The sequence below is a fragment of the Chrysochloris asiatica genome, unplaced genomic scaffold, assembly GCF_000296735.1.
Source record: "Chrysochloris asiatica unplaced genomic scaffold, ChrAsi1.0 scaffold00016, whole genome shotgun sequence".
Taxonomy (NCBI): domain Eukaryota; kingdom Metazoa; phylum Chordata; class Mammalia; order Afrosoricida; family Chrysochloridae; genus Chrysochloris; species Chrysochloris asiatica.
Window position 1 is genome coordinate 13,383,111 of NW_006408534.1, and position 15,228 is coordinate 13,398,338.

General features: G+C 46.2%; 1 protein-coding gene across 1 annotated transcript in view; it reads left to right on the top strand.

The window, feature by feature from the left end:
• CIB4 (calcium and integrin binding family member 4) overlaps positions 1 to 15,228 on the top strand; it is a 110,086-nt gene that overhangs the window by 14,723 nt on the left and 80,135 nt on the right. Inside the window, exon 3 of the mRNA XM_006835214.1 lies at positions 7,029 to 7,125. Coding sequence (XP_006835277.1) covers positions 7,029 to 7,125 — 97 coding nt within the window. The remainder of the gene's footprint in view (positions 1 to 7,028; positions 7,126 to 15,228) is intronic.

Sequence of the window (15,228 nt, forward strand, 5' to 3'; positions counted from 1 at the left end):
CAGCTCAGGCACCCCTATAGTCACCAGAATGGAGGTACGCAGACAGCAAGGGACCAACGAAAAGATACCAAAAAAAAGAAAAAAAAAGAATGTCCACACCTCTATCTCTGTGGCTCTGTCAGGCGTCCGCGGCTGCTCTGATCCTTTCCCTGCTTGGCCACACACAAAATGGCGGCTCCTGGAGCAGCTGAGCATCCTGAACCAGGAAGCAATGGATTTCTTGCTTCTGCCACAAACTCCCCAGCTGTAAGTCTTCCAACCTTCTAAATATTCCTTTATATGTGGTTCAGAGTACTGGGACCATTCCCTGAGCCTTCTTGGTCCTGTAGTCTGTGTTGTTCTCAGCTGAGCTCGTCACTACACTTCCACCCGATCCACCATCTTTTTCCGGAAGCCCATAATACTTTTAATATTCTTCACCAACACCATAATTCAAATGCATGAATTCTTTAGTTTCCTTACTCATTGTCAAGCTTTCATATGCGTATGAGGTGATTGAAAATACTATGACTTGGGTCAGGCTCAATGAGAAACTAAAACCAATAACCCACAACATGGAGTCTATTCCAACTATACCGCATAGGGTAGTGTATAACCGCTCCCCTAAAGTTTCTTACTCCTGGTGTGGCACTGTGGGTTAATGCACCAGACTGCAAAGCCATTTGAACTTCACGGTCGGCAGTTCAAGCTCACCAGCTGCTTCTTGGAAACCCTATACAGGGTCGCTATGGGTCAGAATCGACTCAATGTCACTTCACAACAACAAAGTTTCTGAGGCTTAGAGGAGCAGACAGCCTCATCTTTCTCCCTCAGAGCGGCTGGTGAACTTGAACTATCAACTTTGTCTAGCATGTAGCCCAGTACACCACCAAGTCTTCTTCAATAGAGAATTGAGTATAGGTCATTTTAATTGTAGACTCCTGGTGTGGCACTGTAGGCTCAGCACTGGACTTCAACCACAGGACCAGCAGTTCAAACACACCAGCTGCTCCTAGGAAAACCTATACAAGGTTGCTATGAGTTGGAACTGCCTTAATGGCACTTAACAACAGCAATTTTAATTGTAAAGTTTTTAAAATAAAATTTAAACCTATTACTTTGGGAAATTGGGCCAATGTATACAAGATGGCACTGTAGGATAAACAATGAACTGCTAATGACAAGGTTGGCAGTTCAAACTCACTGCTGTCAGAAACTGAACCTATTCAGGGTTGCTATGAGTCAGAAGCAATTCAATGGCACACAAGAACAACAATACAGACTAAGGAGCCATGGTGGCGCAGTGGTTAAATTCTTGGCTATTAACCACAAGGTCAATGGTTTGAACCTACCAGCCACTCCTCAGGATTGCTGAGTCAAGACAGATTCAATGGTAATGTGTTTTATACTGATGCTATTGTTTATATAAAATAAAGGGATATGCATACATAAAAACACACAGAGAATATCTCTAGAATGACGCACACACACAAATACAGGTAGCTTCTTGGAGAGGCCTGGGATGGCAGATCATAGCATTAAAGTGAGTGCTGTCTGTGCAGTCGAGGGGCAGATTGGGTGACCTGTGGCCCAGCAGTCTTTGACATGGATGCTCAACTGCACTGGCAGATGCCCAGGGAGCAGGTGGTGTGTGATGTTCAGGGAACAAAGCAGCCGTCATGGCTGCTGACGCTGAGCTGGACCAGACTAAATCCCGGTCACTTGTGAATGATTTTCCTTTGTGGCTTCTGACAATGTGTTGTGATTTTCCTATGAAGGTGACAAACAGTCAGGATGGATGACAGTCCAGTTGGAAGGATTTTGCTAGTTGAAAAGAGAAGTGTCCAAGAGACTGATAGAGGTAATCTTTGAGGGGGCGGGGTGGCTGTGTCCTGGTGTAACACCTTCCCACCTTCTTATCTGTGACTTGTATAAGGGTATAAAGGCCTGGTCACCTGATTGGCAGATAACATATGCTGGGAAGACCAGACCACATGGGCAGATTCTTAGGGTCAGTTCTTTCCCTATCCAGGGCTGCCTTGGTTCAGGTCTCATAGAAAGGGTTTGCAACTCTGAGTTTCCAGCTCTGATCATTTGCTTTCACCTCTGTTTGGCCTCTCAAACACTAAGATCCCTTTTGGTCTAAGCTCTAGGTCAGCTTCCCCAGAAGCACATCTTCCCAGATGTCTCCTCTGAGCTGAAGAGTCCTTGCTGGGGTGCTTTTCTTCACTGTGGCTGTAAACCCTGCTTCTGGGCCTTGCCGCTTGGAAGGACATTTGTGCTTCCTGGCCAGGGCACAGACTGGCTCCAGTCCAGACCTCTATGGCTAGTGCGTGGTCACTCTGACTAATTCTTTGGACTATACTGTGTTGCTCACAGATTACTCCTGGCCCTGTCTTAGGGTTTAGGGGCCTGAGCTTTGTTCCTACCCCCTGTTCAGGCTGACCAGGAACGAGGCCACTCTTTCCCCTTTTCCCCCTCAGGACTCCTAGCACTTTACAGGCTCCATGACCCTGCCTGGCCTTTAACCCTGCTGTCCTTTCCAGATGGAGTGGTTTCAGGATTGTTTCTGGAATCCAGCTGCCTGGGTTTGAGGCTCAGCTCTGCCTCATACATACTAGCTGTGTGAGACTGTGGGTTAGTTTTTTACTCTTGCTGAGCCTCAGTTTGCATACTTGTCAAACAGTGTCATATGAGCATAACCTCACCTAGTTGTTAGGTTAAGTTAGGAAGACTTGACAACTGAATGATCAAGTTCATATCAGAGAGTTAGGACATGGCCAGTACTTAGAAGCTCTCAAAAGTAAGCAGGTGATGTCAGAGAGTGGCCTAGAAACCTGGAGTCACATCATGCCTGAGCTGGAGGGAGCAGGGGAAGGTGGAAACTGAGGCCCACGAGGTCCTGCAGAGAGGTTACAGGGGAGCTGTTCTGCTCCCCAACTCGGGCCTCTGAGCTGCAATGGCCCTTCCCCCCTGGGCTAGGTGAGGAAGCAAGCCATAGTCTGGCAGGCTGAATGTGTGAGTTTTTCAAATGGCTTTGACTTTTGAGTCCATTAGTGATTAATTCAGAGTTCCATTTAGAGCTGGCTGATCCATATTTGGAGGAGGAGAACATCTTGTGGCAGCCGAGATGCAGCTACGATTCATCTGTGGGCAGCCAGCCACTCAGCAGCCTGAGAAGGCATGAAGCCCTACAGCACCCCTCTCCAGAAGTCTGTCCAGAGGGGCTTTCACCTGGGGCAGGGGCATGGACCCTTTGGAGATGGGCAACACAATTGGGAGAGCCTGGTTTAGGGTTCAACCCCCTTTCCCACCTCTTCTCAGCTGCATGCATCTTGGCCCCTCTGGGCTTCAGTTTATGCAACTACAGTTTATCCACAAGGAGTTTATACAGGCAGTAATGTGTTTAGGTGATCCAGCACATGAGAAGAGGGGGTGGCATGGCACTTGGAGGGGGAGGTTCCTTTTTTTCCCCCTGGCAGTCCTGCCAACATCTTCCTCCTCTGAGCTCCCGCTTTAACACCTATCACTGTGTGCTTTGGGCAGGTTATTTTACCTCCAGAACCTCAATTTTCTTATCTGCAACATGGAGACAATGGGCTCTTCCCTGCCAGGCTATAGGACAGGTGACTTGTAAACTGTTGGTGAGAGTTACAGCACATAGTGGGCATGTCCAGTGTTCCACCACAGGAGGGCCCACCTGAGTACAGGCCAAGAGGTGTGTTGTCTTAGAGAACTTTTTTAAATTAAGAAAACCCATTAAAAGTTGGAGTACCGGTGTGGTGCTGTGTGTTAATGTGCCAGACTGCAAAGCCATTCGAACTGCAAGGTCGGTGGTTCAAGCTCATCAGCTGCTCCTAAGAAACCCTATATGGGGTCATTATGGGTCAGAATCAATTTGATGGCACTTAACAACAACAACATTAAAAGTTAGTCTTTTTTTATGATCACCTGACACCAATATTTCTAACAATGCCATTGATAAAATACCCCTCTGGCTGGAGCAGAGCAGGCCCAATGCACCCTGCCTATTGGCATGCCTCTGGACACTCCATCAATGATGCTTTCCTTGCCTCCTTTCTGCCCTGAAGTTTCCCTCTCATATCTTCTTAGGGCAATGACTCCCAAACCCCACATCCCTTCCACGGCCTGGTTTTCATTCTTTCACAGACTGACTCAAGAGGTGTGTCTCTAGTGACAGTTCAGTGCCCCTACCAAGGCCAACATAGTCATGATGCTACCCCTGAATCATGTCAGGACCTTCTCAAGAATCAGCACAGGCCCATGGGACAGAGTTAGGACCTGAACTGAGATCTGCCTACTCAGAGAGGCCAAACAACTGCCTCACGCCACACAGTGGTAGAGGGATCAAGATTTAATTGAGTCTGCCTGGCTCTGCATCCGTCATTGTCCCAGCAGGAAAGTCTGTGGCATGTGCATCTGGGATCTTTGAAGATACTTTCTACTGAAGGAATTATTCACAGAGACTGAGGAAAACCTTGAGGAATGTTGAGGCACCCAGGGACTAGTTATTCCTGATTCCTAGTCCTAAAGGACTCCTGGTGTGGTGCTGTCGGATAAGCACTGGACTGCTAATCAAAGGGTCATGGTGCAAACCTACCAGTCATTCCTGGTTCAAACCCTATACAGGGTCACTATGAGTCAGAACTGACACAACAGCACTTAACAACAACAACAAATCCTGAAGTAGGCTGCCTACAAGTGGTCAAGTCCTTGACTACTAGCAAAAGGTTAGCAGTTTGAATCCACTCACAAGCACCTTGGAAGAAAGGCCTGGCAATCCACTTTCAAAAGGTCACAGCCTTGAAACCACCATGTGGCAGATTTACTGTGCACACAGGGGTCATCATGAGCCAGAACTAACACTAACAACAACCTTCCTGAAGTAGACTTCTTGGGTGATGATACACATAGCAAATGGTTAGTTTTGAGGTGCCCAGTTAAGAGCCGTGGAAACCACTGTTTGACAGGCAGGACACAGACTCTGCCGGCAGGTACTGAGGCTGCGAGGGGTGAAGGGAAATCATGCTACCTCTCTCATCACCTCTCGTCCCCTAGAAGCCAGAGGGAGAGGAGCCAGGGAGGCAGGTCTGTAGAGACCAACCTTGCAGGGAACAGAGCAGGGGTCTGGGTAGGGCAGTAGGCAAATCAAATAATGAATGAGCTTATTTTCTTTCCAGTCCCCTAAGGCTGGGATCTAAAGCACGTTTTGTATCCATGAGCTGTAAAGAGATAAATGGCTAGGTGGGAAGTAGAATGTGGTTCTGAGTTTCCCTGGTGTTGGGCCTTGATGGGAGGGACAAATCTACCTCCAAATCTCCAACCATAGAATCACCCTCCAAAGAAGTTTTGGAGAGTGCTGTTCCATTGTGGGGGTCGCAGTCAGTGTAATGAAACAAACTGTGTATGAACTGTTGACTAGAAAACTAATTTACTCTGAAACTTTCACCCAAATACAATAAAAAGTTTCAAGAAAACACCTTCCAAATTCCTCCTTTAGTCCTGGGTCCCTAAACCTCATCAATCAGAGGTGATTTTGGTTAACAAGCCTCCAATTTTAGTATTCTAATATCCTGTGAGTGTCCCAGGAGAGATTGTTAGTCACTCACTCCTGTGTATGAATTAGTTCACTGAGATTGCCTGCCTCCTAGCACTCAGCTGAGATTAGAAACTTACTTGACTGGAGAAGGGAGAGGGATAGGGCAGGGGGGAAGAGAAAGAGGTAATATTAGATCATGAATGACCAGATGGCAATAGCAGGGGAGAAGGCCTCCACCTAGGGGTGTCGAAGTCTAAGTTCTAGACAGAGGTCACAATGGCATGTGGGGTTTAGGAGAGGGACACAGGGAGATGGGAAGGCTTGGGGGTCTCCTCCAAGGGCAGGTATAATACAAACACTCTTACATGCCAGGCACAAGCTGACATTTGATACAACCCCTTCCTTTCATTTAATCCTCATTAATTTGGGAAAGGAGATTATTACCTCCATTGTAAAGATGAAGAGACTGAAGCTCCTCTGGTTTTAGTATTTATGCTCATGATCTCAGAGCTACTAAGTGGCAGAGTCAGGATTTGAATGTAGGTCTGTCTGACACCAGAGACTGTGCTTGTAACCAGCCTCCCACCACACACACAGCCCATGTGCCGGCACACACATACACACATACATACAAGGCCCTTCACAGTTAGGTGAACTCCGTCACAGTCTTCCAAGAGGTGACATAATCACCCTCTTTCTGGATGATGAAACTAAGGCTCAGAGATGTGAAGTGAGTTGCCCAAGATCACACAGCCCCACCATGGCAGCAGAGGACCAAGTGTCTGGGTCTTAGGCCATTCGCTCTTCTCCACTGGCTGTTTTGTCCACTGGTTTAACAGAGCCTGCAGGTGGATGGGAACCTGTGTCCAGGGTGGGTGTGGAGGGACAGAAACTGAGGGCTCGTTTCCTCTTGACCTCTGGCAGAGTTCCCTCCCACCCTTGTCCTCTCAGACAAGTGCTGTCACTTACAAGTACTATCCCCTAGACTCAGGGTGGGGCTCTGCAGACAGAGACATGATTATAGGAACAATTAGAAAGATTTCTCAGTTTGCTTCCAAGGGGGCGTGGGTGGCTGTGTGGTTTGTTTGGTTCTAATCCTAGCTCTGCCACACCCACCTGCAGCCTCTTTTCTTCTCTGGGATGAGGGTGGCTGGGCAGAGGGCCCAAGACGGTCATTTGGCTCCAGATGCCTCTAGTGGTTTCTTGCTCTGTGACAGAGACGAACTGAGTGCTCTGACACCCTGTGACTGATGCTGGGGGGTGTGTTCTAGACCCAGCACATCCCTGTGTCTTTCCTTACCCCTGGGCCACTTCTGCACTGCCCCAGTGGGGGATCTAGCCCAGTGCTGGCCACCCTAGAGCTTCGGGGATGATTGTGGAATCATTTACACTTTTTTGAGTATCAGTCAACTCCTGAGTCTCCCTTCCCCAAAGAAAGGCCATCAGGGCTGGGGGATGTACTGGTCTCATCATGCCCATCTCTTCTCAGCATCCATGACACCTTTCTGAAGCTCTGCCCCCCGGGGAAGTACTACAAGGAGGCCACGCTGACCATGGACCAGGTCAGCTCTCTGCCAGCCCTGAGGGTGAGACCAGGAGGCAGGGTGGGCTGCGAGTGGGAATGTGGAGGGCACAAGGTGAATGAGGAGGGGAGTGAATGAGGCAGTGAGGGGAAGCGTGGCTTTCAGTGCCATTGGGTGGGTCATCTGGCAGACTCACCCTAGGGGACTCTTGCACCTCCAGACAGGGGGCTGGCTGTCACAGCTGCCAAACACCGTCCACATGCACCTGGTCTCCATCCTTGTATCAATCTCAGGAGGCAGGACAGGTGTGATAACTCTTACTGCTGCTCAGGTGAGAGGGGCTCAGTACTGGGGAGGGGGTCTCCTTGCTGGAAGGGGTGAGGTCAGGACTCAGCTAGAGGTTGGCTGGTCCTGCTGATGCATCCTCCCAGGCCTGCCTGGGATTCTCTTTGAGCCTCAGCTTGGCAGGTTCACTTGACCCTTCACCCCAGTGGTCCCTGCATCTCCTTCTGCTTTCTTCCTCTCTCCCCACTACTATGGCAAGTGGGAAGGTGGGGATTCCCCCACAGGACCACTGGGGCTTTGGGTAAGTCAGGGTGCTGCTCCTTCATGACACATGCCAGCCCCTCCTCAGCCTTCCATATTCTGCTCAGGGTCCACAGTGGCTTAGGACTATGGACTCAGTCCCTGGAAGGGCTCAGACCTTCTTCAGTGTCTTCCCTCCGAGCAAGACATGAAGCCCTGGGCCTGTTCTTATAACCTGCCTTCTTCTGTCTTCCGGGGTGACTGTGGAATAAAGGACGCTGCCTTTCTTTTCTTGCTCCCCTTTTTTCAAATCTCCTTTCAGTTTAGACAATCTTTCCTGAGGTAGAAATTCCTGTTAAACAAGAACAGGCACTTGAGTTGAACTCCCAGGCTCCCTTTCCCCATAATCCCATATAACCAGGGCACACACATACACCCTGCCATGACTGTAGGCAAGTTCTGCACAAGCCATTTCTTGGGCCTGTGTGACTTAGTGGGTGGAGTGGTGGAGGTGCTTGGGTGTTTCCCTGCACTCTTGACCCTGACCTGTAGTATTTGTCGAGCACCCTCTCCTTTCCCTATCCATCCTTTAGGGACAAATCTTTGAGCTTTGTCCCTGTTGTGGAGCTTAAGAAGAGGCCTTGCCCTTCTCCCAGGACAGCCTGAAAGAGCCCAGAGGATCACATTAAAAGGACTCCCAAATCACTCCTGAGATTTTAATTAAAAATTGTGCACTGCAGAGAGAGGCAATGTCAGGGTAACAAATCACAGCAGAGTCAGGCTCCCCTACTTTTCATTCAGATCTCAGCAGAATCATGGTCTGACTTTGTCATTATGCAGTGAGAGCCCGCCTTCCTTTCTGTCTGGAATGAGATGGGCTCTGGGGGCTGTGAGCATCTCTTGGAAGACCACTGGGGCCAGGGGGCTCATGAGGCAGAAATGAGGAAGGGGTTCTTTCACCAAATGGCTGTGTGGCCCCTCCTAGATGGCAGGTCTTGTAGGAATGCAGAGACAGAAAAAGAGAAGAACACAAAGCTGGGGCTTGGAACAGAGGCAGAAACAGAGAAGGCAAAAGAAGGAGAAGGAGTGTGTATGTGATGGTGGGGTGAAGGGTAGCTGGAGAAACTGGGTAGTGGAAAGGGGGACTCCCTGGAGATATGAAACGGTTGGAGCACATGCCTACACCAGAGCCCTCCTACTTCCCCCCTACCCCCACAGCCACACATCCACACACAGTGCACACACATGTGCTCAAACATGTATACACAGAGTGTCTGGTCTCCTCTCAGACCTAAACTCCCCACTAAAGGACCTGGAATGAGGGGCAGCCCAGTGAGATAGCACTGGTAGGGTGCTAACTTGGAAAATTAGTGAGCTACTCGAGTTTGCCATGCATACATTCATTAAGCATGGGATAAGTACTGGACTACTAACCACAAATTTGGTGGTTTGAGCCCACCAGCCACTCCATGGGATAAAGATGAGGCCTTTTGCTCCCACAAAGTTTTAAAGCCTTGAAAACCCTATACAGGGTCACTATAAGTCAGAACTGACTCGATGGCACTTATCAACAATAACATGATAAGTCACATAAGTAAGACATTCAGTTCGAATCAGAGAATCAGAAATTAACAATTAACAATGACAATGTTACTTCAATGGTTAAAATACAAATCTTTAGACTCTGGGCTTTTACCTTTAATGAGAAGTCTTAGGAAGAAGGCTTGAGCTTGGCAGAGGTCCCTTGTAGATGGGGCTCAAAGTTGGTGGCAGTGGACAGAATCTCAGTTCCATCTCTGCCTTCCCTCATTGAGTGAGCAGAAATGTAGGGTTTGTATGTGGATTTGTCACCTTGGCTATACATAACAAGGGCCAGTGTGACATCAAAGGCTAGTATGTTATGTCTTTTCTTCAGGGTTAGATAATAGCCAGATGATGTATCTTCTCTTCAAGGTTAGAGATTAGAGAGTTCTTTCCATTATGCTTTCTTCTATCACTGCATGCAAGATCAAGGTCAATGTGAACTTAAAAGTTGTTTAAGTTCTTTACATACTTCATATGCTTCATATTTTTATGTGTAAGTTCAGAAATTTTCTAAATAACTTTCTTATGACTTACAGGTTTCTAATGACAAATACCATAGTTAATGTTAGAGGACCACACAAGGGTGTATTTCTATTTCTAAGTTCATATTATGTGTACTTGGACTTTTGGTGTTGGCGTGGTAGGATCAACACTTGACTGGAAACCATAAGATCGTCAGTTCAAACTCACCACTCTGCTCCTCAGAAAACCTATACAGGGTTGGTATGAGTCGGAACAGACTTGACATAACACCCAGGATGGTACGCACTGTCAACATCAGTGTCAGCACTTCTGAATGCTAAACTGGGATGAAACTTGGGCACTACCCAATCAAGTCCCCATCAGCTACTCCCTAGCCTGGTTTCACTGATTGGACCCTAAAGCCCAGAGAAGGAAGTGACTTGCTCAGGGCCCTATGGTGAGGAACTGGAAGTCAGGGGCTACACTTCCCATCAGGGATTGGCCAAGGGTAGTGTGGAAGTAGTTGGGTGATCCCTGTGGCCCAGCATTCTACAGAGACTGAATCATCTTAGTTCACAAATAGCCTGTCCCATCAGGACTTGGGGCTATGTTCTCAGCACCAAAGGAACAGGAGAGCTGGGGTCTAGTCCCACCTCTGACCCATCCCACATATGTCACATCTGCCCTCCAAGTGTTGGTCTCTTGGCCTGAAAAACAGTGTGTACACCTGTGGTGTATTGGGGACTCAGCTAGGGAATCAGATGGGTAAGCACAGCATCGTCCTTACACCATTTTTTTTTTTTTTTTTACATTTTTTATTGTGAATTGAGTGATAGTTTACATGGAAGAACATCTTTTTCACACTCATCCTATCATATTTCGTTTCATTGCAATGATTACAATCCCCTCCATGCATCATCATTCAATAGTATTTGCTTCTATTCCCTCTGATTTTTTTTGGGGGGGTGAGTGGGGGGAGTATGTACACAAAACCACTCAGGAATATATAATCACTTAAACAACCCAAGGGCACATTCTGCAATCCTGCCTGCTGGCTGCTAGCACACAGCCTTTCTCTTTCCATGAGTCTGGAGTCCTCAGCTGATCTATCTCTCCACATCATCATCTCTGCCTCCATCTCTGGTGTCACTGCTTCTCTGGATAGTGTCCCACATTCCACTCACGCTCTTCTCCTTTAATAGTCCTAGGGTCCTCTGTTTCTGGAATGTAATTTTAACTACTCCCTCCTTTTTGTCACAAAACTTCTACCTTTACAGTTGTGACAATCGCAATTAGTCATGATAACAATTATTCACTATTGAATTGTAAGAATCTTGTCCCCATCTCCTTTCGCCAGACCTGTCTAGACAAAAACTATTCAGTGGGGATTCTACCCTTCACTGCACATTCTGAAACTAAACTGCCTCTTCAAAACTTGTAAGTCAATCACCTCATGCCTTTATGTGTGCTTTTAGGGCTATATGTCTAAGTTGCCGTCCCTATCAATCCTGTATACAGAGGGGGTAGGATTGATCCTTGATGCCTTGCACCATTCTTAATGTTCCCCACTCACCAATCTCTCTCATTTCAGGGAGCAGGTGGGAGTGGGTGTAGGACACAGCAAAGCTGGAGAAAAACCTTGAGACCCTCCTGAAAATAACCTAGGTGATTGGCAGTCTGGGGGTTGTGGGCTCACCTATGGTAGCACACAGCTGTTGACCCCCTGCAGCCGTATTATAGGGCAGTGAGTGTGAAGGAGCTGAGTCTAGAACTGGGGCCATTTCTAAAGCACCAGACACTTGAGAACTTGTCCCGAGAAAAATGGGTGTGAACAGAAGCAGATCTTTTTTTAAATCAGTATGGCTTTAATTTTACTTTCTTTACATTTTCTTGCTAAGTGGCCTTTATCTTATTCTGTTATATACATAAAAACCAGTTCATTGTGGGAAAATACAGAAAAATAAAGATAAAAATAACCCTCTAAGCTCTGGTAGCGTAGTGGTTACGAATTGGGCTGCGAACCTTAAGGTCAGCGGTTCGAAACTACCAGCTGCTCCGCGGGAGAAAGATGAGGCATTCTACTCCCATAAAGATTTACACCCTTGGAAACCCTGTACAGGGTCGCTATGGGTCGGAACCAACTCGACGGCACTTAACAACAACTTAACAACAACACTCCTTGAAAGCAGTCCTGGTGTGGCACCATAGGATAAGCACTCAACCTTAAGGTTGGTTTGAATTGCAAGGTCATTGGTTCAAATTCCCCAGCTACTCCTCAGAAATCTATACAGGGCCACTAGGAGTCGGAACCAAATCAACGGCTCTTAACAATAACAGCAGCGCTGTAGGATAAGCACTGGATTGCAAGGTCGGTTTGAAATGCAAGGATGGCAGTTCAAACCCACCAGTCACTTACTGGAACCTATACAGGGTCGCTATGAGTTGGAACTTACTGGAAGGCACTTAATAGCCCAAAGACCACCTCACCACTGAAGTTTGTGTTCCTAACCCTTATCTTATTATTCTTTTTTTGTGTCATCTATCATAGTATGTCCTGGACTTTGGAATTTCACAGTCCAATAAAATTTCCAAAAACAATTTTTTTGAGGCGGTACTAGAGATGCCAACTTTTAATTTTGACAAGTAAAGACATTGAACAAAAATACTATGTACAATCACTGTCATTTCATTTTTTAAAAAATGTTACTTTTAGAACAAAAAGTAGAAAAAAGACATAATCCTAGAAGCAAAGATAGTCTTTTCCATGCCCACCCCTTTGTTGTGCTTATTTTCTTCCTTTGTCATCGGTTGTGAAGAATGTTGTCACTGACCATCACTGGTCCTCAGACCAGTTTTTGGGACCTCAGATCTACTATAGAAGGTTTCCTCCACATTTTTCCAATCCTTGGTGAAGCAGAACGCTTGTTCCTGAAATGAGCAAGAAGGGACTTGCAAGGAGGTGGGATCTGGGTGTCCCTCTCTTCTCTGTGGCCCCAAGGACAGAACTGTGTGACTCACCCTGCCCAGAACACTTCTTTGGAAAAGACTTTGAGAACTGGACCCCAGGGAGCTGATATAATTTGGCCCAGGGACCTGAGTGGTCTGGGAAGAAAACTCTGTTTTCTTAACTTGTGGATTAAATGGATTTATTAATATTGGGAAGGGTTTGCTTGTTGCTGAGAGCACACAGGAGTGGCCTGAGCTTAAGGCAGTGAGGAGAAGTCTTCTGATGAGGATGTTCTGCTGGGCTGGGACATGGTGCCCCTTTCTTCTCAGAAGTCTCTGTTTTCTTTCTGTCTGCTGTTCTTTTTGGTATATTTTAATGTGAATTAGCTCAATGTTTCTGTTCTTGTAAATAATTATGTTGCTTTATATAAACATGGATGAGTGTGGCATGGTGTGACCCAGGTTTCTTCTTTCTGAGTCCAGAGCTGTCTTGAGTCCACCCCGGAAGGCCAGGCAGCAGAGCCTGGAGACACATCGAATGGTCTGAGAGTGTCCTGTTCTGCCTCTTTCCCACCTCCTCTTCTGGCTTTCCTGCCTGCAGATTGTCTTTGCAAAGCCTAGTTCTTACTACATTTACTCCCAACAGCCACTTTGTATAAGTCCAGAGAGGTTTAGAAACCTGCCCTAGGTGTAAAAAGGCACTCACTCCAGGAATGCCTCCTAAGGTGTCAGCCCCATCTTAAGTTTTTTGTTTTTTTTGTTTTTTTTTTAATGTTTTTATTGTGAATTATGTGTTAGTTTACATGGGTGAACATTATCTTTACCTTCATCCTATCGTAGTTTGTTTTATTGCAATGCTCACAGTTTCCTGCATACATCATCAAACAACAAAAGGGTACACCCCACACACCTGCCCCCCATCTTAGTTTCTATCTTTCTGAATGGTTTTGAGCCCTGATTATAGGCAAGAGCCTAACTGTTTAGAAAGGTTTGCAGAGAACCCACCCCCAAGGCTGATAAGCAATGAAAAGTCCTGATATTTTTTCAGCCTCTGAAGAAGTCACCAAGATGAGAGTAGACAAGATAGGAGTATTTATTCTTCTTCTTCTTTTTTAAATCAAAATCATGCTTGCATACAAAGAGTCAAGTTGTTCTACACGAGCTGTTCCCATCTCTCTATCTCTAACCAAAAACCAAATTACTTGCTGCTGAGTTGGTTTCAACTCAGGGAGACCCTATGTGATACAGAGTCGAAATGCTTCATAGGGTTGTCTTAGCTGTCATGTTTAGGCAAGAAGATCACCAGGCTTTTCTTTGATCCACCAAACTTTCTGTTGGTAGTTGTGCGCCCCCCACCCCAACAACTTAGAGGTAACCATTTTCAGCTCTCAGTTGATTCTTTGGGTATTTGCCTCCAGATCTATAAAGACCACACTTGCATTGGTACATCATCATATTTCAGTCTTTCATTTCCCCCTGGAGATGATTTGGCGATCATAAGTCACTGCAGCATTTCTCCTCTGTAACATATGAGGTCGTCATGAGTCAGAATTGACTCCAACAGTCATTTAGAGCAGCAGCAACAGACATGATTAGTCCTTTCCTCTCCATCCATCTCATCCTCCTAATGTACTTATGTTGTAACTTCATCTGATTTCAGTTAGATCACTATTCAATATTACTATGAGTGTGTATGCTCTTCAAAGCTGAAGGGTTTCAGAAACTATGGTAACTTTTTTCTTTCTGGGCATTTGTGTGTGTGTGTGTGTGTGTGTGTGTGTGTGTGTGTGTGTTGGGGTGGGGTTCTGGGTGTAAGAGTTGTTTTGCTCAGTTTTCTATGTACTTATCACTAAGTCAACATCAAACCTCTCCCAATTGTCTACAAATCCTTCAAAGGTTATTCAAAAGGAAGACGTTTTCTATGCATTTCGTTTTCTTATTGACATTTCTCCTGGAAACTTCTAACCTACTTTAATCAGGTTGCTGTCTGGAATTTCCTTCCACAATCATCCTTCTTTCAGATTTTCCATTTTCTGTCTTCTCTTGCGTTATTCCCCTTGTTTTGGTGGAGCACATCCTCCAGTAGTTTCATGGAAAAGGGTGCAAGGGAAAATGAAGCGTTTAGCTGGAAGTGAATTATATTCTAGCATCACTCTATTGGAGTCCTGGTGTGGCACTGTGGGCTAATGCACTGGACTGCAAAGTTGGTTTAAACCACAAGGTCAGCGGTTCAAGCTCACCAACTGCTTCTTGAAAACCCTATACAGGATTGCTATGGCTCGGAACTGACTCAAAACAATATCACTCTATTGCATGTTGTTGTGAAGTTCAAAGGCTTTATTTCTGGATCTTTTTGTGTGTAACATTTTCCCCTCCTTATCTGGAAACTTGTAGACATTTTCCCTCTTTGATCTCAGTGTTCTAAAATTTCCAGTGGTACGCCTTGGTGTGGGTCTGTTTTCTGTATAATGGGCATGCAGTGGATCCATTCAGTCTGGAAACTCATGTCCTTCAAGGAAAATTCTGGGACTTTCCTTGGATTCTTTCTTGATAATTGTCTTCCTTCTCTTTTCTTTTCTCTCTTTCTGGAACTCTGATATCTTAATATTGTCCACGCAGGACTGGTCCTTTACTCTTCATTTCTCCTTT